At 45.7% G+C, this 18562-nt stretch overlaps 2 protein-coding genes across 3 annotated transcripts; one reads left to right on the top strand and one right to left on the bottom strand.

Annotated features, from left to right (window-relative positions):
* Positions 1-36: 36 nt before the first annotated feature.
* LOC311125601 (RNA-binding protein NOB1-like) lies at positions 37-10508 on the bottom strand. Of its 2 annotated transcripts, XM_084199628.1 has the most exons (9): positions 10435-10508; positions 10076-10208; positions 9760-9893; positions 9368-9439; positions 8922-9071; positions 1808-2089; positions 1407-1504; positions 1102-1246; positions 37-562 (listed from the first exon to the last, which is right to left on the bottom strand). In XM_084199628.1, the coding sequence occupies exons 1-9, from the start codon at positions 10501-10503 to the stop codon at positions 299-301; spliced, it is 1347 nt and encodes a 448-aa protein (XP_084055754.1). In that variant the 5' UTR covers positions 10504-10508; the 3' UTR covers positions 37-298. The 2 variants fall into 2 exon arrangements, with proteins under 2 accessions (XP_084055754.1, XP_084055755.1); XM_084199629.1 differs by lacking the exon at positions 9368-9439 and having other exon boundaries at positions 10435-10507.
* A 118-nt stretch (positions 10509-10626) lies between these two features.
* Positions 10627-18465, top strand: LOC311125598 (GATOR2 complex protein WDR59-like; the record flags this gene model as incomplete). Its single annotated transcript, XM_084199622.1, has 4 exons — positions 10627-10679; positions 13532-13581; positions 14985-15120; positions 18380-18465. Coding segments are annotated over exons 2-4 (263 nt in total), but the record flags the coding sequence as incomplete, so codon positions are not given.
* Positions 18466-18562: the final 97 nt, after the last annotated feature.

Below are 18562 nucleotides of genomic sequence, written 5' to 3'. Positions count from 1 at the left end.
TTAAAATATATCCAAAACAGAAGTTGCACCCTTGAACTCTGTTTAAAGTTTTAATTAAGGGGTATCAAAATGTCAGAGCAGGTTACATGCACAAGCCTTGAAAGTGCAAATACCTTTTATGGCTTTTACAAACTTGGTAGTTGAGTTACTGTATAACATTTCATTCGAACATGGAATTAATAAAGTTTTCCTTAAAAAAAAGATTGTGTCATTCATACAAAACTGCAGTATTAAATTCAGCTATCTTCACAGTTCAGTTGCTGGAATTCTCTTTATTGGTGTGTAGAAACAGACAGCCTCAACATTTCTTCTTGCGGGCAGCGTTGGGGTTTGCCCGTCTCCGACCCCCTCCGCCTGCTCCGTCTGTGATGTGCAGGTTGGCAGAGCGGCTGTATATGTCGTGATCAGAGAAAGGGGAACTGCCCCCGGCCAGGTAGTCTGGGTTAAAGACGTCAGTCTTCTGGCGAGCCTTATGGGACACACGCTGCTGGGGGAAACGCTGGTCCTCCACCAGGTGGGGGTTGCTGGCGTGTTTGCCCCCTTGTGGCAGGGGCAGGGAGTACTACGGGGAACAGAGTGTACATTAGCTCCTCCCTCCAGTCAGCTCCTCCCTCCAGTCAGCTCCTCCCTCTAGTACTACCTCCAGTCAGCTCCTCCCTCTAATACTACCTCCAGTCAGCTCCTCCCTCCAGTCAGCTCCTCCCTCCAGTTAGCTCCTCCCTCTAATACTACGTCCAGTCAGCTCCTCCCTCCAGTTAGCTCCTCCCTCTAGTACTACCTCCAGTCAGCTCCTCCCTCCAGTCAGCTCCTCCCTCCAGTCAGCTCCTCCCTCCAGTCAGCTCCTCCCTCCAGTCAGCTCCTCCCTCTAATACTACCTCCAGTCAGCTCCTCCCTCAAGTCAGCTCCTCCCTCCAGTCAGCTCCTCCCTCTAATACTACATCCAGTCAACAACAACGTGTAGAAGCTAGTTTGCAACATGTGTAGAAGCTGCACATTTGATACAACAAATGTCATTATCTGAAGAAATCCTGAATCATGATGTAAGAGGAGTTTCCTCCCACAGTTGAAGGTTTGGTTGTAGTCTGGGTTTCACCCCCTTACCCTCTTCCCCTTGGGGTTAAGCACTTTGGGGTTCTTAGAGAAATGCATCTGCATGCTTCCGTCCTCACTGACCGTCACTGCGATCTTCTTCAGTGTTTTGTTGCCACAGTGTGTACAGAAAACCTTATTCATGTTCGTTGTGGTCCTAAAACAAATATAACATGTGATACTATCAGTTTAATTAAGCTTCTTGAGACAAAGGTTGAGTAAACATTTCCTAATATTTCAAGTTGTCTAATTACAAAACCTGTACTTGTGACAATGGATCGTTTTTGGTGGGCCTTTTACTGATAAGAGGTACTCACTTGAAACAGGCGTGGCATCGCAGGATGTAATTCCTGGCCTGCTTGATGAGCATCCCATTCACAGAGAGGACATGGAGTCCAATCTGAATCAGGACGTTCTGTTGAACAATCAAACAGTTGACCAACTGCATGATTCTGAATGTATATCTAAATGGGTCTTATCAACAGAATTTAATCAACTTTAAATAACAGCATCAACTATTACCACTCAAGGAGAGTTACATAGATAAGATGACAGTTTGCTGAACTATTCGAGTTAATTTAACCAGAATCTTCATGTTACGTCCCAAATGGCACCCCAATTCCCTATTTAGTGCACTACTTTTGCACTACCTAAGGGCCCTGGTTAAAATTAGTGCACTATATAGGGGATAGGGTGCCATTTGGGCCCCAGACAGTACCTGCATAGCGAAGTCAGTGGTGAGACATCCCACTTTAACGTCCGCAGGCGACGCCCAGATCCCTGTCTCCATCTGGACCTGTTTAATGTTGCTAGGAGTGATCCAACCACCGCCATCTTCCTCCTCCTCCTCCTCCTCATCTTCCTCTTCCTCCTCCGACCCACTGCCGTGCTCCTCTGAATGACTCTCTGAGTGTTCCTCTGACCCGGTCCCTGTCCCAGGTTCTGTGTGGACGGTGTCTGCTGCTCCACTGCTGTTTGATACTGAGAGGTCCTCAATGTTCTGGGGGAGAGGGGGGGAGGGGAGGGGAGAGGGGTTAATTGTGAATCCCTCTTTGACGACTGTGTCAATCTGTACAATGTATGAACGTTTCCATCACTTGGTTCGATCACAACTACTGCAGCAGGACATGAACCATGATGACATGTTGCTCAGAGGATACTATGTGGCTGAGGTTCAGAGCAGAGGTAGTCCGTGTTGCACTCACTAGCTCCAGCAGGTCAGAGGTCACCACTACTGCAGTAGGACATGAACCATGATGACATGTTGCTCAGAGGATACTATGTGGCTGAGGTTCAGAGCAGAGGTAGTCTGTGTTGCACTCCCCACTAGCTCCAGCAGGTCAGAGGTCACCATCTCTTCATTCAAAGACTCAATCATGGACACTCTTACTGACAGTTGTGGCTGCTTCGTGTGATGTATTGTTGTCTCTACCTTCTTGCCCTTTGTGCTGTTGTCTGTTGCCCAATAATGTTTGTACCATGATTTGTGCTGCTACCATGTTGTGCTGCTACCATGTTGTTGTCATGTTGAGTTGCTACCTTGCTGTGTTGTCATGTGTTGCTGCCATGCTATGTTGTTGTCTTAGGTCTCTCTTTATGTAGTGTTGTGGTGTCTCTCTTTATGTAGTGTTGTGGCGTCTCTCTTTATGTAGTGTTGTGGCGTCTCTCTTTATGTAGTGTTGTGGCGTCTCTCTTTATGTAGTGTTGTGGCGTCTCTCTTTATGTAGTGTTGTGGTGTCTCTCTTTATGTAGTGTTGTGGCGTCTCTCTTTATGTAGTGTTGTGGCGTCTCTCTTTATGTAGTGTTGTGGCGTCTCTCTTTATGTAGTGTGGTGGTGTCTCTCTTTATGTAGTGTTGTGGCGTCTCTCTTTATGTAGTGTTGTGGCGTCTCTCTTTATGTAGTGTGGTGGTGTCTCTCTTTATGTAGTGTTGTGGTGTCTCTCTTTATGTAGTGTTGTGTGGTGTCTCTTTATGTAGTGTTGTGTGGTGTCTCTCTTTATGTAGTGTTGTGGCGTCTCTCTTTATGTAGTGTTGTGTCTCTCTTTATGTAGTGTTGTGGTGTCTCTCTTTATGTAGTGTTGTGGCGTGTCTCTTTATGTAGTGTTGTGGCGTCTCTCTTTATGTAGTGTTGTGGCGTCTCTCTTTATGTAGTGTTGTGGCGTCTCTCTTTATGTAGTGTTGTGGCGTCTCTCTTTATGTAGTGTTGTGGCGTCTCTCTTTATGTAGTGTTGTGGTGTCTCTCTTTATGTAGTGTTGTGGCGTCTCTCTTTATGTAGTGTTGTGGTGTCTCTCTTTATGTAGTGTTGTGGTGTCTCTCTTTATGTAGTGTTGTGGCGTCTCTCTTTATGTAGTGTTGTGGTGTCTCTCTTTATGTAGTGTTGTGGCGTCTCTCTTTATGTAGTGTTGTGGTGTCTCTCTTTATGTAGTGTTGTGGTGTCTCTCTTTATGTAGTGTTGTGGCGTCTCTCTTTATGTAGTGTTGTGGTGTCTCTCTTTATGTAGTGTTGTGGCGTCTCTCTTTATGTAGTGTTGTCTCTCTTTATGTAGTGTTGTGGCGTCTCTCTTTATGTAGTGTTGTGGCGTCTCTCTTTATGTAGTGTTGTGGCGTCTCTCTTTATGTAGTGTTGTGGCGTCTCTCTTTATGTAGTGTTGTGATTGTGAATGTGATTCTGAATGTGATTGTGAATGTGAATGTGATTCTGAATGTGATTGTGAATGTGAACGTGATTGTGAAAACTATTGTTATTTTACTGCTGCTCTTTTTATTTGTTTTGGTATTCTTTCTTAAAACTGCATTGTTGGTTAAGGGCTTGTGAATAGCTTGAGTCTGTTTGTCGGGAGAGGTCGTGTTTTTCTCTAGCTGGAGGTAAGCAGGAGGTAAGCTTCTCATATGGTGTTGAGTAAAGCTTAACCATGTATTAGATCGTAGGTAGGTAGTTAGCTGTAGTTAGGTATTGTATTTATTATAGGTTAGTATTGTTGTTATTGTAGGTTTCCGTAGGTAATTGTAGGTTAGTATCGAAGCACGAGGCTAGCTAGCTAGCGGGTAGCTACTGGTAACGATTAGCAACGCTGGAGAGCTGGTTCCAATGTTAATGTAGTGCTAGCCAACGTTTAATTTTTTGCTTAACCATGTATTAGATCGTAGGTAGGTAGTTAGCCGTAGTTAGGTATTGTATTTATTATAGGTTAGTATTGTTGTTATTGTAGGTTTCCGTAGGTAATTGTAGGTTAGTATCGAAGCACGAGGCTAGCTAGCTAGCGGGTAGCTACTGGTAACGATTAGCAACGCTAGAGAGCTGGTTCCAATGTTAATGTAGTGCTAGCCAACGTTTAATTTTTGCTTAACCATGTATTAGATCGTAGGTAGGTAGTTAGCCGTAGTTAGGTATTGTATTTATTATAGGTTAGTATTGTTGTTATTGTAGGTTTCCGTAGGTAATTGTAGGTTAGTATCGAAGCACGAGGCTAGCTAGCTAGCGGGTAGCTACCGGTAACGATTAGCAACGCTGGAGAGCTGGTTCCAATGTTAATGTAGTGCTACCCAACGTTTAATTTTTTGCTGCGTTATGCGTTATGAAAGGAACTAGACACGGACTTGAATTATCTGTTTAGTGTGCTAACACACTCTTGGCAGTTTGTTGTAACCAAGTATTGATGCTAAATTGTGTGTTAATGGATGCTAGCTTGCAAGTTAGCTACGGCGTCATAGCTAGGCATCGTGGGTTGTTGTGTGTAGTTACTGTGTCTTGGCAGTGCCGGCTGTAGCACGAAGCGAGCTACCTAGCCGTTTTTTCGAACAGAGTCAGAGTCAACACAATAGCCATTGTGTGCCGGGTGTAGCACGAAGCTAGCTAGCTAGCCGTTCTTCAAACAAAGTCAACACAGTGGCCATTGCTAGCTACCCAACACGACCTGCTAACTGTACGGTAGTAGCTAAATACAATATACTTGTCCTAGCTAGCCAACGTCTAATCATTGCTGCGTCATGAAAGGAACTTGACACAGACACGAATTATCTGTTTAGTGTGTTATCACACTATTGGTGGTTTGTTGTGACCAAGTGTTGGTGCTAAACGGTGTGTTATTGTTATTGGATGCTAGCTTGCTAGTTAGCTATGGTGTCATAGTTGGCTAGCTGAATAAAGTGGGTTGAGTCTATTCCTTTAAACATTGAACCGCTGTGGTTCACAACAATTCTGATTTCTAAAGGCGGAAGTTGGGAGAGTTTTTGTTCGGGTGGTTCAGTGAAACAATTTTAGTTTCTGAGGTAGACGTTTTTGGTGAGGGAGGCCCTGCTCTCTCCGCTCCCAGATGCTTAGCTCATTTCATTCCGATCTCCTCTGCATTTTTGTAGCCATTTGCTACAGCCTGTCAACTATGCCTCTGCCTATCCCTGTTCTCTCCTCTCTGCACAGGCTACACAAACGCCTCACACCGCGTGGCTGCTGCCTCTCTAACCTGGTGGTCCCTGCACGCACCCCACACCTGGAGTTCCAGGTCTCAGGCAGCCTCTGGAACTGCCGTTCTGCTGCCAACAAAGCTGACTTCATCCCAGCCTATGCCAACCTCCAGTCCCTCGACTTCCTGGCGCTGACGGAAACATGGATCACCACTGAAAACACTGCTACTCCTACTGCTCTCTCCTCGTCTGACCATGTGTTCTCGCATACCCCGAGAGCATCTGGTCAGAGGGGTGGTGGTACAGGAATCCTCATCTCTCCCAAGTGGACATTCTCAATTTTTCCCCTAACCCATCTGTCTATCTCCTCATTTGAATTCCATGCTGTCACAGTCACTAGCCCATTTAAGCTTAATATCCTTGTCATCTATCGCCCTCCAGGTTCCCTTGGAGAGTTCATCAATGAGCTTGACGCCTTGATAAGTTCCTTCCCTGAGGATGGCTCACCCCTCACAGTTTTGGGGGATTTCAACCTCCCTATGTCCACATTTGACTCATTTCTCTCTGCCTCCTTCTTTCCACTCCTCTCCTCTTTTGACCTCACCCTCTCACCGTCCCCCCCTACTCACAAGGCAGGCAATACGCTTGACCTCATCTTCACTAGATGCTGCTCCTCTACTAATCTCACTGCAACTCCCCTCCATGTCTCCGACCACTACTTTGTTTCCTTTTCTCTCTCGCTCTCCTCCCACACTACTCACTCTGCCCCTACACAGATGGTAATGCGCCGCCGCAACCTTCGCTCTCTCTCTCCCACTACTCTCTCCTCTTCCATCCTATCATCTCTTCCCTCTGCTCAATCCTTCTCCCTCCAATCTCCTGATTCTGCCTCCTCAACCCTCCTCTCCTCCCTTTCTGCATCCTTTGACTCTCTGTGTCCCCTATCCTCCCGGCCGGCTCGGTCCTCCCCTCCAGCTCCGTGGCTTGATGACTCATTGCGAGCTCACAGAACAGAGCTCCGGGCAGCGGAGCGGAAATGGAAGAAAACTAAACTCCCTGCCGACCTGGCATCTTTTCACTCCCTCCTCTCTACATTTTCTTCATCTGTTTCTGCTGCTAAGGCCACTTTCTACCACTCTAAATTCCAAGCATCTGCCTCTAACCCTAGGAAGCTCTTTGCCACATTTTCCTCCCTCCTGAATTCCCCCCCCCCCCCCCCCTCCTCCTCTCTCTCTGTGGATGACTTCGTCAACCACTTTGAAAAGAAGGTTGACGACATCCGATCCTCGTTTGTTAAGTCTAATGACACTGCTGGTCCTGCTCACACTGCCCTACCCTATGCTTTGACTTCTTTCTCCCCTCTCTCTCCAGATAAAATCCTGCGACTTGTGACTGCAGGCCGCCCAACAACCTGCCCGCTTGACCCCATCCCCTCCTCCCTTCTCCAGACCATCTCCGGTGACCTTCTCCCCTACCTCACCTCGCTGATCAACTCATCCTTGACCGCTGGCCATGTCCCTTCCGTCTTCAAGAGAGCGAGAGTTGCTCCCCTTCTCAAAAAACCAACACTCGACCCCACTGATGTCAACAACTACAGACCAGTATCCCTTCTTTCTTTTCTTTCCAAAACTATTGAGCGTGCCGTCTTTAGCCAACTCTCTTGCTATCTCTCTCAGAATGACCTTCTTGATCCAAACCAATCAGGTTTCAGGACTGGTCATTCAACTGAGACTGCTCTTCTCTGTGTCACGGAGACTCTCCGCACTGCTAAAGCTAACTCTCTCTCCTCTGCTCTTGTCCTTCTAGACCTGTCTGCTGCCTTTGATACTGTGAACCATCAGATCCTCCTCTCCACCCTCTCCGAGCTGGGCATCTCCGGCGCGGCTCACTCCTGGATTGCGTCCTACCTGACCGGTCGCTCCTACCAAGTGGCGTGGCGAGAAGCTGTCTCCGCACCACGTGCTCTCACCACTGGTGTCCCCCAGGGCTCAGTTCTAGGCCCTCTCCTTTTCTCCCTATACACCAAGTCACTTGGCTCTGTCATATCCTCACATGGCCTTTCCTATCATTGCTACGCTGACGATACACAACTAATCTTCTCCTTTCCCCCTTCTGATAACCAGGTGGCGAATCGCATCTCTGCATGTCTGGCAGACATATCAGTATGGATGACGGATCACCACCTCAAGCTGAACCCTGGCAAGACGGAGCTGCTCTTCCTCCCGGGGAAGGACTGCCCGTTCCATGATCTCGCCATCACGGTTGACAACTCCGCTGTGTCCTCCTCCCAGAGTGCGAAGAGCCTAGGCGTGACCCTGGACAACACCCTGTCGTTCTCCGCCAACATCAAGGCGGTGACCCGCTCCTGCAGGTTCATGCTCTACAACAATCGGAGAGTACGACCCTGCCTTACACAGGAAGCGGCACAGGTCCTAATCCAGGCACTTGTCATCTCCCGTCTGGACTACTGCAACTCGCTGTTGGCTGGCCTCCCTGCCTGTGCCATTAAACCCCTACAACTCATCCAGAATGCCGCAGCCCGTCTGGTGTTCAACCTTCCCAAGTTCTCTCACGTCACCCCCCTCCTCCGCACACTCCACTGGCTTCCAGTTGAAGCTCGCATCCGCTACAAGACCATGGTGCTTGCCTATGGAGCAGTGAGGGGAACGGCACCTCTGTACCTTCAGGCTCTGATCAGTCCCTACACCCAAACGAGGGCATTGCGTTCATCCACCTCTGGCCTGCTGGCTCCCCTTCCTCTGCGGAAGCATAGCTCCCGCTCAGCCCAGTCAAAACTGTTCGCTGCTCTGGCCCCCAATGGTGGAACAAGCTCCCTCACGACGCCAGGACAGCGGAGTCACTCACCACCTTCCGGAGACATTTGAAACCCCACCTCTTTAAGGAATACCTGGGATAGGATAAAGTGTTCCTTCTAACCCCCCCCCCCCCCCCCCAAATTGTAAAGTGGTTATCCCACTGGCTATAGGGTGAACGCACCAATTTGTGAGTCGCTCTGGCTAAGAGCGTCTGCTAAATGACGTTAATGTGCCCTTGAGCAAGGCACTTAACCCTAATTGCTCCTGTAAGTCGCTCTGGATAAGAGCGTCTGCTAAATGACTAAAATGTAAATGTAAATGTTGTGGCGTCTCTCTTTATGTAGTGTTGTGGTCTCTCTTTATGTAGTGTTGTGGCGTCTCTTGTTGTGATGTGTGTTTGGTTCTATATATATATATATATATATATATATATATATATATATATATATATATATATATATATATATATATTATTTTTTTTGTAATCCCAGCCCCGTCCCCGCAGGAGGCCTTTTGGTAGGCCGTCATTGTAAATAAGAATTAGTTCTTAACTGACTTGCCTAGTTAAATAAAGGTTAAATAAAATAAAAAATAAAAAGTATGTGTTCTACTCACCAATAGTTCCAGCAGGTCCACGTCGAAGCAGGGCAGAGGATTCCTCCAGAACTGGAAGCTGTTGTACTCTCCGATCTCTGGAGGGTTATAGCTGTGCTGTGTCTGTGCTGGTGCCGTCGGTCTGCCACTGAACAGCCCATCAGCTGGCCTCTGGACCATGAGGGACAAATCTTACTATGACAGAAGTGGTTCTGCTAAATGGCATATTATTATTTATTATTATAAGTGGTTGATTTGTACTCCGATCGTCCCATATGGTCCCCATTCACATGGTTATTCTAGATGTTTGCCTTTTAGGTTGTTTTAATTTACTTAGTCTAACATCACAACATGCATATGGATCAGTACTATGGATCAGTACTATGGATCAGTACTATGGATCAGTACTATGGATCAGTACTGTGGTTAACAATAGAGTTGATTTCATGTCATTCTTTGTACCGTACCTTTGAGGGAAAGTGGAACCCTGCCACGCCAACAGGAGCCTCTGGATGTCTCCTTGTACTGCATACCCGGACCTGACATCAGACTACATGTCAACGCTGTGGTGTGGATCCATTGAAACACTTACATACTCAGGTTCTGTGCGATAACTAGCCCCTTTCACCTGGCCGTGTCCCAAATGGAATGGCACCCTATTCCCTATATAGTGCACTACTTTAGACCAGAGAATGGCACCCTATCCCCTATATAGTGCGCTACTTTAGACCAGAGAATGGCACCCTATTCCCTATATAGTGCACTACTTTAGACCAGAGAATGGCACCCTATTCCCTATATAGTGCACAAAGGGAATAGGCTGCCATTTGGGGTCCCATCTCATCGATCCCCGTCTTACCTTGACCTCAGGTTCTTTCTTCAGGTGGTCAGTCCCAACGTTTTCCCTCTCCAACTGGTAGGTCAGAGCCAACACCTTGAGGTCTGTGGCAGAGAGGCTGGGGTAGTCTCCGGTCTTCTTGGAGAACTCGGTCACTGAAAACAGACCACAACATTCAGTACCATCATCATCACAATTCTGGGAAATATGTTTAGAAACATCAACAGCTAAAGAAGTGATGTTGGAGAGGCCGAGTGTCTACAAAACAAATACCCAGTACAACAACAAATTAACAACCAAAACGGACCAAATGTGTCATTTTAAAAACCTTAGCTACCTAATCTGATGTACTCAGGGTTTGGTTCTCTGAAGTTGAGTTGATATGGTAGAACAGACAGGCTCCTCCGGGTTGGCTTGTCTCTAATTTCCTCGACTACATCCTTCAGGGTGTAGATATTCTTCCCGATTTCCTAGAATATAAAAAAAAAAATATATATATATAGCAATGTCAAAATCATAATATACGCAGGTACATGATATTCATGTGGCCATTTAAACAGGATGAACCACGTTAACTAGATAGCCAGACCTGACATCAACCACGCAGTTTGTGCAAAAAAATTATTTGCATGATCCTTGGGTTATGTAACTACTGAAGAACATCGCTACTGTTATGTGACGAAGTTTTAACCTCACCTGAAGAGGTGCTTTCTTCAAAAACGCTCCTGCATCTGCGACAACATGTTCCACCATGGTAGCAGCCATCTTGGATAGCTATGGCCACATCATCAACCAATCAGAAGACAGAAAGTAGTTATCGCGTTGTCCGTGATTTGAGACTCGGGGCATCGTTGAAGGTCTGGTTGATGTTGTTGGGGCAGAGGAAGATGGCGGCTCGCTGGAGTAGTGAGAATGTCGTGGTGGAATTCCGAGATGCACAGGTACTTTAGTAAAACAGGCTTTAAATGAGAGTTGTGAGATGTAGCTAGCTAATGCACAATGTGTTGCCAAAGATATTTATAACTTTGCTCTTCTGTCTGTGGTGATGTCATACTGTCCCTAGTGAAAAAGTGGTAGTTGTTATCTTTGAGTAGTGAGGGAGTAAGTTCCCTAAAAGTGTCACAGTTCAAAGATGTCCCACTCAGTTGCAGGACTGTTGGGAGTTTTGTTTCATCAGGTCAAATGCACTAGATCCCACATATCCAGTTTACAGACATTGATCCATGCACAAGTTCTCGCAGCAATACTTTGCATGAAAACAAATAAAAAACCAAACGTGTTGCACTGCTGACTCAGATGCTGCTGGCTGAATGGTCCCATCTTACTGGCCCTCTGCATGATGCTCACATGATCTTCACTGACTTGGAAACTATCCATAAATATTACTTCATAATAATACTTTTTGGTCACAGGTCCAGGAATGGCTGAAGAATTGCAAAATGTACCTGGAGCTAACGCTGCATATAGCAATACTGGGGGATTAGAAAAGTCATAGTCAATCGATCAATAGTATAATAATACTTTTAGCAAAACTATTTATCTTTAATTTACAATCTGTAGAAACTATGAAAATAGAAATCTTCAGAACTTTTGTGAAACAGCACAGTAAAAAATATATGGCAAATAGAAATTGGATGGACATTTGTGGTCCTCTGTAGCTCAGCTGGTTGAGCACGGCGCTTGTAACGCCAAGGTAGTGGGTTCGATCCCCGGGACCACCCATACACAAACAAAAATGTATGCACGCATGACTGTAAGTCGCTTTGGATAGAAGCGTCTGCTAAATGGCATATTATTATTATATATTATTATTACATCAGAAATAGATGGGAGAGGTTGAGGGTAGAGGAAGGGCAGGACTAAAAACAAATAAAATATAACTATTGTAAAATAGATTATGTCCATAAAATGTATATAGTGTGTATAAGCTGGAAGTAGAAGCCTAAGTGTTGTTGTTCATTAGTTTACTCCAATTAGGGGAGGAGTGGTAGGGTTAGCGGAAAATAATAAAGCAAAATATATTTTTAAAAGATATGTATGTATGTGTGTGTATATATACAGTACCAGTCAAAAGTTTGGACACACCTACTCATTCCAGGGTTTTTCTTTATTTTTTACTATTTTCTACATTGTAGAATAATAGTGAAGACATCAAAACTATGAAATAACACATATGGAATAATGTAGTAACCAAAAAAGTGTTAAACAAATCAAAATATATTTTGTATTTGAGATTCTTCAAATAGCCACCGTTTGCCTTGATGACAGCTTTGCACACTCTTGGCATTCTCTCAACCAGCTTCACCTGGAATGCTTTTCCAACAGTCTTAAAGGAGTTCCCACATATGATGAGCACTTGTTGGCTGCTTTTCCTTCACTCTGCCGTCCAACTCATCCCAAACCATCTCAATTGGGTTGAGGTCGGGGGATTGTGGAGGCCAGGTCATCTGATGCAGCACTCCATCACTCTCCTTCTTGGTAAAATAGCCCTTACACAGCCTGGAGGTGTGTTGGGTCATTGTCCTGTTGAAAAACAAATGATAGTCCCACTAAGCCCAAACCAGATGGGATGGCGAATCGCTGCAGAATGCTGTGGTAGCCATGCTGGTTAAGTGTGCCTTGAATTCTAAATAAATCACAGACAGTGTCACCAGCAAAGCACCCCCACACCATAACACCTCCTCCTCCATGCTTTACGGTGGGAAATACACATGCGGAGATCATCCGTTCACCCACACCGTGTCTCACAAAGCCACAACGGTTGGAACAAAAAATCTCAAATTTGGACTCCAGACCAAAAGACACATTTCCACCGATCTAATGTTCATTGCTCGTGTTTCTTGGCCTAAGCAAGTCTCTTCTTCTTATTGGTGTCCTTTAGTAGTGGTTTCTTTGCAGCAATTCGACCATGAAGGCCTGATTCACACAGTTTTCTCTGAACAGTTGATGTTGAGATGTGTCTGTGACTTGAACCCGGTGAAGCATTTATTTGGGCTGCAATTTCTGAGTCTGGTAACTCTAATGAACTGATCCTCTGCAACAGAGGTAACTCTGGGTCTTCCATTCCTGTGGCGGTCCTCATGAGAGCCAGTTTCATCATAGCGCTTGATGGTTTTTGTGACTGCACTTGAAGAAACTTTCAAAGTTCTTGAAATGTTCTGTATTGACTGACCTTCATGTCTTAAAGTAATGATGGACTGTCGTTTCTTTGCTTATTTGAGCTGTTCTTGCCATACTATGGAATTGGTCTTTTACCAAATAGAGCTATCTTCTGTATACCCACCCTACCTTGTCACAACACAACTGATTGGCTCAAAAGCATTAAGAAGGAAAGACATTCCACAAATTATATTTTAAGAAGGCACACCTGTTAATTGAAATGCTTTCCAGGTGACTACCTCATGAAGCTGGTTGAGAGAATGCCAAGAGTGTGCAAAGCTGTCATCAAGGCAAAGGGTGGCTATTTGAAGAATCTCAAATATAAAATAGATTTTGATTTGTTTAACCACTTTTTTGGTTACTACGTGATTCCGTATGTTTTATTTCATAGTTTTGATGTCTTTACTATTATTCTGCAATGTAGAAAATAGTAAAAATAAAGAAAAACCCTTGAATGAGGAGGTGTGTCCAAACCTTTGACTGGTACTGTATATTTAAAAATATATATATAAACATGGGGGGATTGGAATTGATGCGAACAATTACATTAATGGAAGCTACAATCTTTCTGCAATATTAAGCTGATCTACCCCCTAACAAATAATAATATGCTTGTTGGTTGTTATCTTTTCAGGCCACTGCTATGTCCGTGGACTGTCTGGGTCGACATGCTGTGCTGTCTGGGTGGGTACCAGTCCAGCTCTTTACCACAGGTTACAGCACCATCACCACACACTGACATTCCTTACCAGCTGGGTGGACATGCTGTCCTGTCTGGGTGTGTACCAGTCCAGCTCTTTACCACAGGTTACAGCACCATCACCACACACTGACATTCCTTACCAGCTGGGTGGACATGCTGTCCTGTCTGGGTGGACATGCTGTCCTGTCTGGGTGGACATGCTGTCCTGTCTGGGTGGACATGCTGTCCTGTCTGGGTGGACATGCTGTCCTGTCTGGGTGGACATGCTGTCCTGTCTGGGTGGACATGCTGTCCTGTCTGGGTGGACATGCTGTCCTGTCTGGGTGGGTACCAGTCCAGTTCTTTACCACAGGTTACAGCACCATCACCACACACTGACATTCCTTACCAGCTGAGGCTGTTGATTCACTGTAGCTCTGTCTCAGTCAACATCACTGTAGCTCCGCCTCAGTCAACATCACTGTAGATCTGCCTCAGTCAACATCACTGTAGCTCTGCCTCAGTCAACATCACTGTAGCTCTGCCTCAGTCAACATCACTGTAGCTCTCTCTCAGTCAACATCACTGTAGCTCTGCCTCAGTCAACATCACTGTAGCTCTCGCTCAGTCAACATCACTGTAGCTCCGCCTCAGTCAACATCACTGTAGCTCCGCCTCAGTCAACATCACTGTAGATCTGTCTCAGTCAACATCACTGTAGCTCTCTCTCAGTCAACATCACTGTAGCTGTTTCCCAGTCAACATCACTGTAGCTCTGTCTCAGTCAACATCACTGTAGCTCCGCCTCAGTCAACATCACTGTAGCTCCGCCTCAGTCAACATCACTGTAGCTCCGCCTCAGTCAACATCACTGTAGCTCCGCCTCAGTCAACATCACTGTAGATCTGTCTCAGTCAACATCACTGTAGCTCTGCCTCAGTCAACATCACTGTAGCTGTTTCTCAGTCAACATCACTGTAGCTCCGCCTCAGTCAACATCACTGTAGCTCCGCCTCAGTCAACATCACTGTAGCTCCGCCTCAGTCAACATCACTGTAGCTCCGCCTCAGTCAACATCACTGTAGCTCCGCCTCAGTCAACATCACTGTAGCTCTGCCTCAGTCAACATCTATCAGGCCATAAGGCAACAGTGTCATGTCACGATGGTGGTCCTCTGTAGCTCAGCTGGTAGAGCACGGCGCTTGTAACGCCAGGGTAGTGGGTTCGATCCCCGGGACCATCCAAATGTATGCACGCATGACTGTAAGTCGCTTTGGATAAAATCGTCTGCTAAATGGCATATTATTATTTATTATTACGATGTTAGTTGTGTATTTGTGGATGAATCAGATGTAAATGGATGGGAGGTGGTAATATCCTGTGTGTTGTATCTCCCCTCCTGTAGACGGAGGTTTCTGTATGTGGTGAACCTGGAGACTCCTTCTGAAGCGCCCAGGAAGATTGGCAGACCGAGCAAGTGGGACGTGGGGACTGTTCAGTGGAACCCTCACAAGGCGGAGTCCCACGTCTTCGCTGCCTCTGTGAGTTACTCTGTTAAAACGGCAACAATAACATTAACATTTCATCAAATTGCGTAAAATATACTTTTTTCTATTGTTTTACATTTACTTTTTACATTTGAGTGATTTAGCAGATGCTCTAATCCAGAGAGTCATTTAGCAGACGCTCTTATCCAGAGAGTCATTTAGCAGACGCTCTTATCCAGAGAGTCATTTAGCAGACGCTCTTATCCAGAGAGTCATTTAGCAGACGCTCTTATCCAGAGAGTCATTTAGCAGACGCTCTTATCCAGAGAGTCATTTAGCAGACGCGCTTATCCAGAGAGTCATTTAGCAGACGCGCTTATCCAGAGAGACATTTAGCAGACGCTCTTATCCAGAGAGTCATTTAGCAGACGCGCTTATCCAGAGAGTCATTTAGCAGACGCGCTTATCCAGAGAGTCATTTAGCAGACGCTCTTATCCAGAGAGTCATTTAGCAGACGCTCTTATCCAGAGAGTCATTTAGCAGACGCGCTTATCCAGAGAGTGATTTAGCAGACGCTCTTATCCAGAGAGTCATTTAGCAGACGCGCTTATCCAGAGAGTCATTTAGCAGACGCGCTTATCCAGAGAGACATTTAGCAGACGCTCTTATCCAGAGAGTCATTTAGCAGACGCTCTTATCCAGAGAGTCATTTAGCAGACGCTCTTATCCAGAGAGTCATTTAGCAGACGCTCTTATCCAGAGAGTCATTTAGCAGACGCTCTTATCCAGAGAGTCATTTAGCAGACGCGCTTATCCAGAGAGTCATTTAGCAGACGCTCTTATCCAGAGAGTCATTTAGCAGACGCTCTTATCCAGAGAGTCATTTAGCAGACGCGCTTATCCAGAGAGTGATTTAGCAGACGCTCTTATCCAGAGAGTCATTTAGCAGACGCGCTTATCCAGAGAGTCATTTAGCAGACGCGCTTATCCAGAGAGACATTTAGCAGACGCTCTTATCCAGAGAGTCATTTAGCAGACGCGCTTATCCAGAGAGTCATTTAGCAGACGCGCTTATCCAGAGAGTCATTTAGCAGACGCTCTTATCCAGAGAGTCATTTAGCAGACGCTCTTATCCAGAGAGTCATTTAGCAGACGCGCTTATCCAGAGAGTCATTTAGCAGACGCGCTTATCCAGAGAGTCATTTAGCAGACGCGCTTATCCAGAGAGTCATTTAGCAGACGCTCTTATCCAGAGAGTCATTTAGCAGACGCGCTTATCCAGAGAGTCATTTAGCAGACGCTCTTATCCAGAGAGTCATTTAGCAGACGCTCTTATCCAGAGTGTCATTTAGCAGACGCTCTTATCCAGAGAGTCATTTAGCAGACGCTCTTATCCAGAGAGTCATTTAGCAGACGCGCTTATCCAGAGAGTCATTTAGCAGACGCGCTTATCCAGATAATCATTTAGCAGACGCGCTTATCCAGAGAGTCATTTAGCAGACGCTCTTATCCAGAGAGTCATTTAGCAGATGCTCTTATCCAGAGAGTCATTTAGCAAACGCGCTTATCCAGATAATCATTTAGCAAACGCGCTTATCCAGATAATCATTTAGCAGACGCTCTTATCCAGAGAGTCATTTAGCAGAAGCGCTTATCCAGAGAGTCATTTAGCAGAAGCGCTTATCCAGAGAGTCATTTAGCAGATGCTCTTATCCAGAGAGTCATTTAGCAGAAGCGCTTATCCAGAGAGTCATTTAGCAGAAGCGCTTATCCAGAGAGTCATTTAGCAGAAGCGCTTATCCAGAGAGTCATTTAGCAGAAGCGCTTATCCATAGAGTCATTTAGCAGACGCTCTTATCCAGAGAGTCATTTAGCAGACGCTCTTATCCAGAGAGTCATTTAGCAGACGCGCTTATCCAGATAATTATTTAGCAGACGCGCTTATCCAGAGAGTCATTTAGCAGACGCGCTTATCCAGAGAGTCATTTAGCAGAAGCGCTTATCCAGAGAGTCATTTAGCAGACACTCTTATCCAGAGAGTCATTTAGCAAACGCGCTTATCCAGATAATCATTTAGCAGACGCTCTTATCCAGAGAGTCATTTAGCAGACGCTCTTATCCAGAGAGTCATTTAGCAGACGCTCTTATCCAGAGAGTCATTTAGCAGACGCTCTTATCCAGAGAGTCATTTAGCAGACGCTCTTATCCAGAGAGTCATTTAGCAGACGCTCTTATCCAGAGAGTCATTTAGCAGACGCTCTTATCCAGAGAGTCATTTAGCAGACGCTCTTATCCAGAGAGTCATTTAGCAGACGCTCTTATCCAGAGAGTCATTTAGCAGACGCTCTTATCCAGAGAGTCATTTAGCAGACGCTCTTATCCAGAGAGTCATTTAGCAGACGCTCTTATCCAGAGAGTCATTTAGCAGAAGCGCTTATCCAGAGAGTCATTTAGCAGAAGCGCTTATCCAGAGAGTCATTTAGCAGACGCTCTTATCCAGAGAGTCATTTAGCAGACGCTCTTATCCAGAGAGTTATTTAGCAGACGCTCTTATCCAGAGAGACATTTAGCAGACGCTCTTATCCAGAGAGTCATTTAGCAGACGCTCTTATCCAGAGAGACATTTAGCAGACGCTCTTATCCAGAGAGTCATTTAGCAGACGCTCTTATCCAGAGAGTCATTTAGCAGACGCTCTTATCCAGAGAGACATTTAGCAGACGCTCTTATCCAGAGAGTCATTTAGCAGAAGCGCTTATCCAGAGAGTCATTTAGCAGACGCTCTTATCCAGAGTCATTTAGCAGACGCTCTTATCCAGAGAGTCATTTAGCAGACGCTCTTATCCAGAGAGTCATTTAGCAGACGCGCTTATCCAGAGAGTCATTTAGCAGACGCGCTTATCCAGATAATCATTTAGCAGACGCTCTTATCCAGAGAGTCATTTAGCAGAAGCGCTTATCCAGAGAGACATTTAGCAGACGCGCTTATCCAGAGAGTCATTTAGCAGACGCTCTTATCCAGAGAGTCATTTAGCAGACGCTCTTATCCAGAGAGTCATTTAGCAGACACTCTTATCCAGAGAGTCATTTAGCAGACGCGCTTATCCAGATAATCATTTAGCAAACGCGCTTATCCAGATAATCATTTAGCAGACGCTCTTATCCAGAGAGTCATTTAGCAGACGCTCTTATCCAGAGAATCATTTAGCAGACGCTCTTATCCAGTGAATCATTTAGCAGACATCACTGCCCACATGGTGGCACCATAACATTCAGTCTCTGCTCAGTAGGCACTGTGGGTTTTGTGTTTGCAGAGTAACCAGCGGGTGGACCTGTACACGTGGCGTGATGGCTGTGGGGAAGTCCACGCGTCCCTGCAGGGACACACACGAGTCATCAGGTAACACAGAGGAGATGCTCTAGGCTGGGGCCCAACATGCACCCTATTCCCTATAGAGGGCCCTGGTCAAATGGAGTGCCCTATACAGGGGGTAGGG

This window comes from Coregonus lavaretus, assembly GCF_964263955.1.
Source record: "Coregonus lavaretus genome assembly, contig: HAP1_SCAFFOLD_3310, whole genome shotgun sequence".
NCBI classification, from domain to species: Eukaryota; Metazoa; Chordata; class Actinopteri; order Salmoniformes; family Salmonidae; genus Coregonus; species Coregonus lavaretus.
Note: the sequence above shows the minus strand (reverse complement) of the source record. Positions and strands in the feature narration are given on the sequence as shown.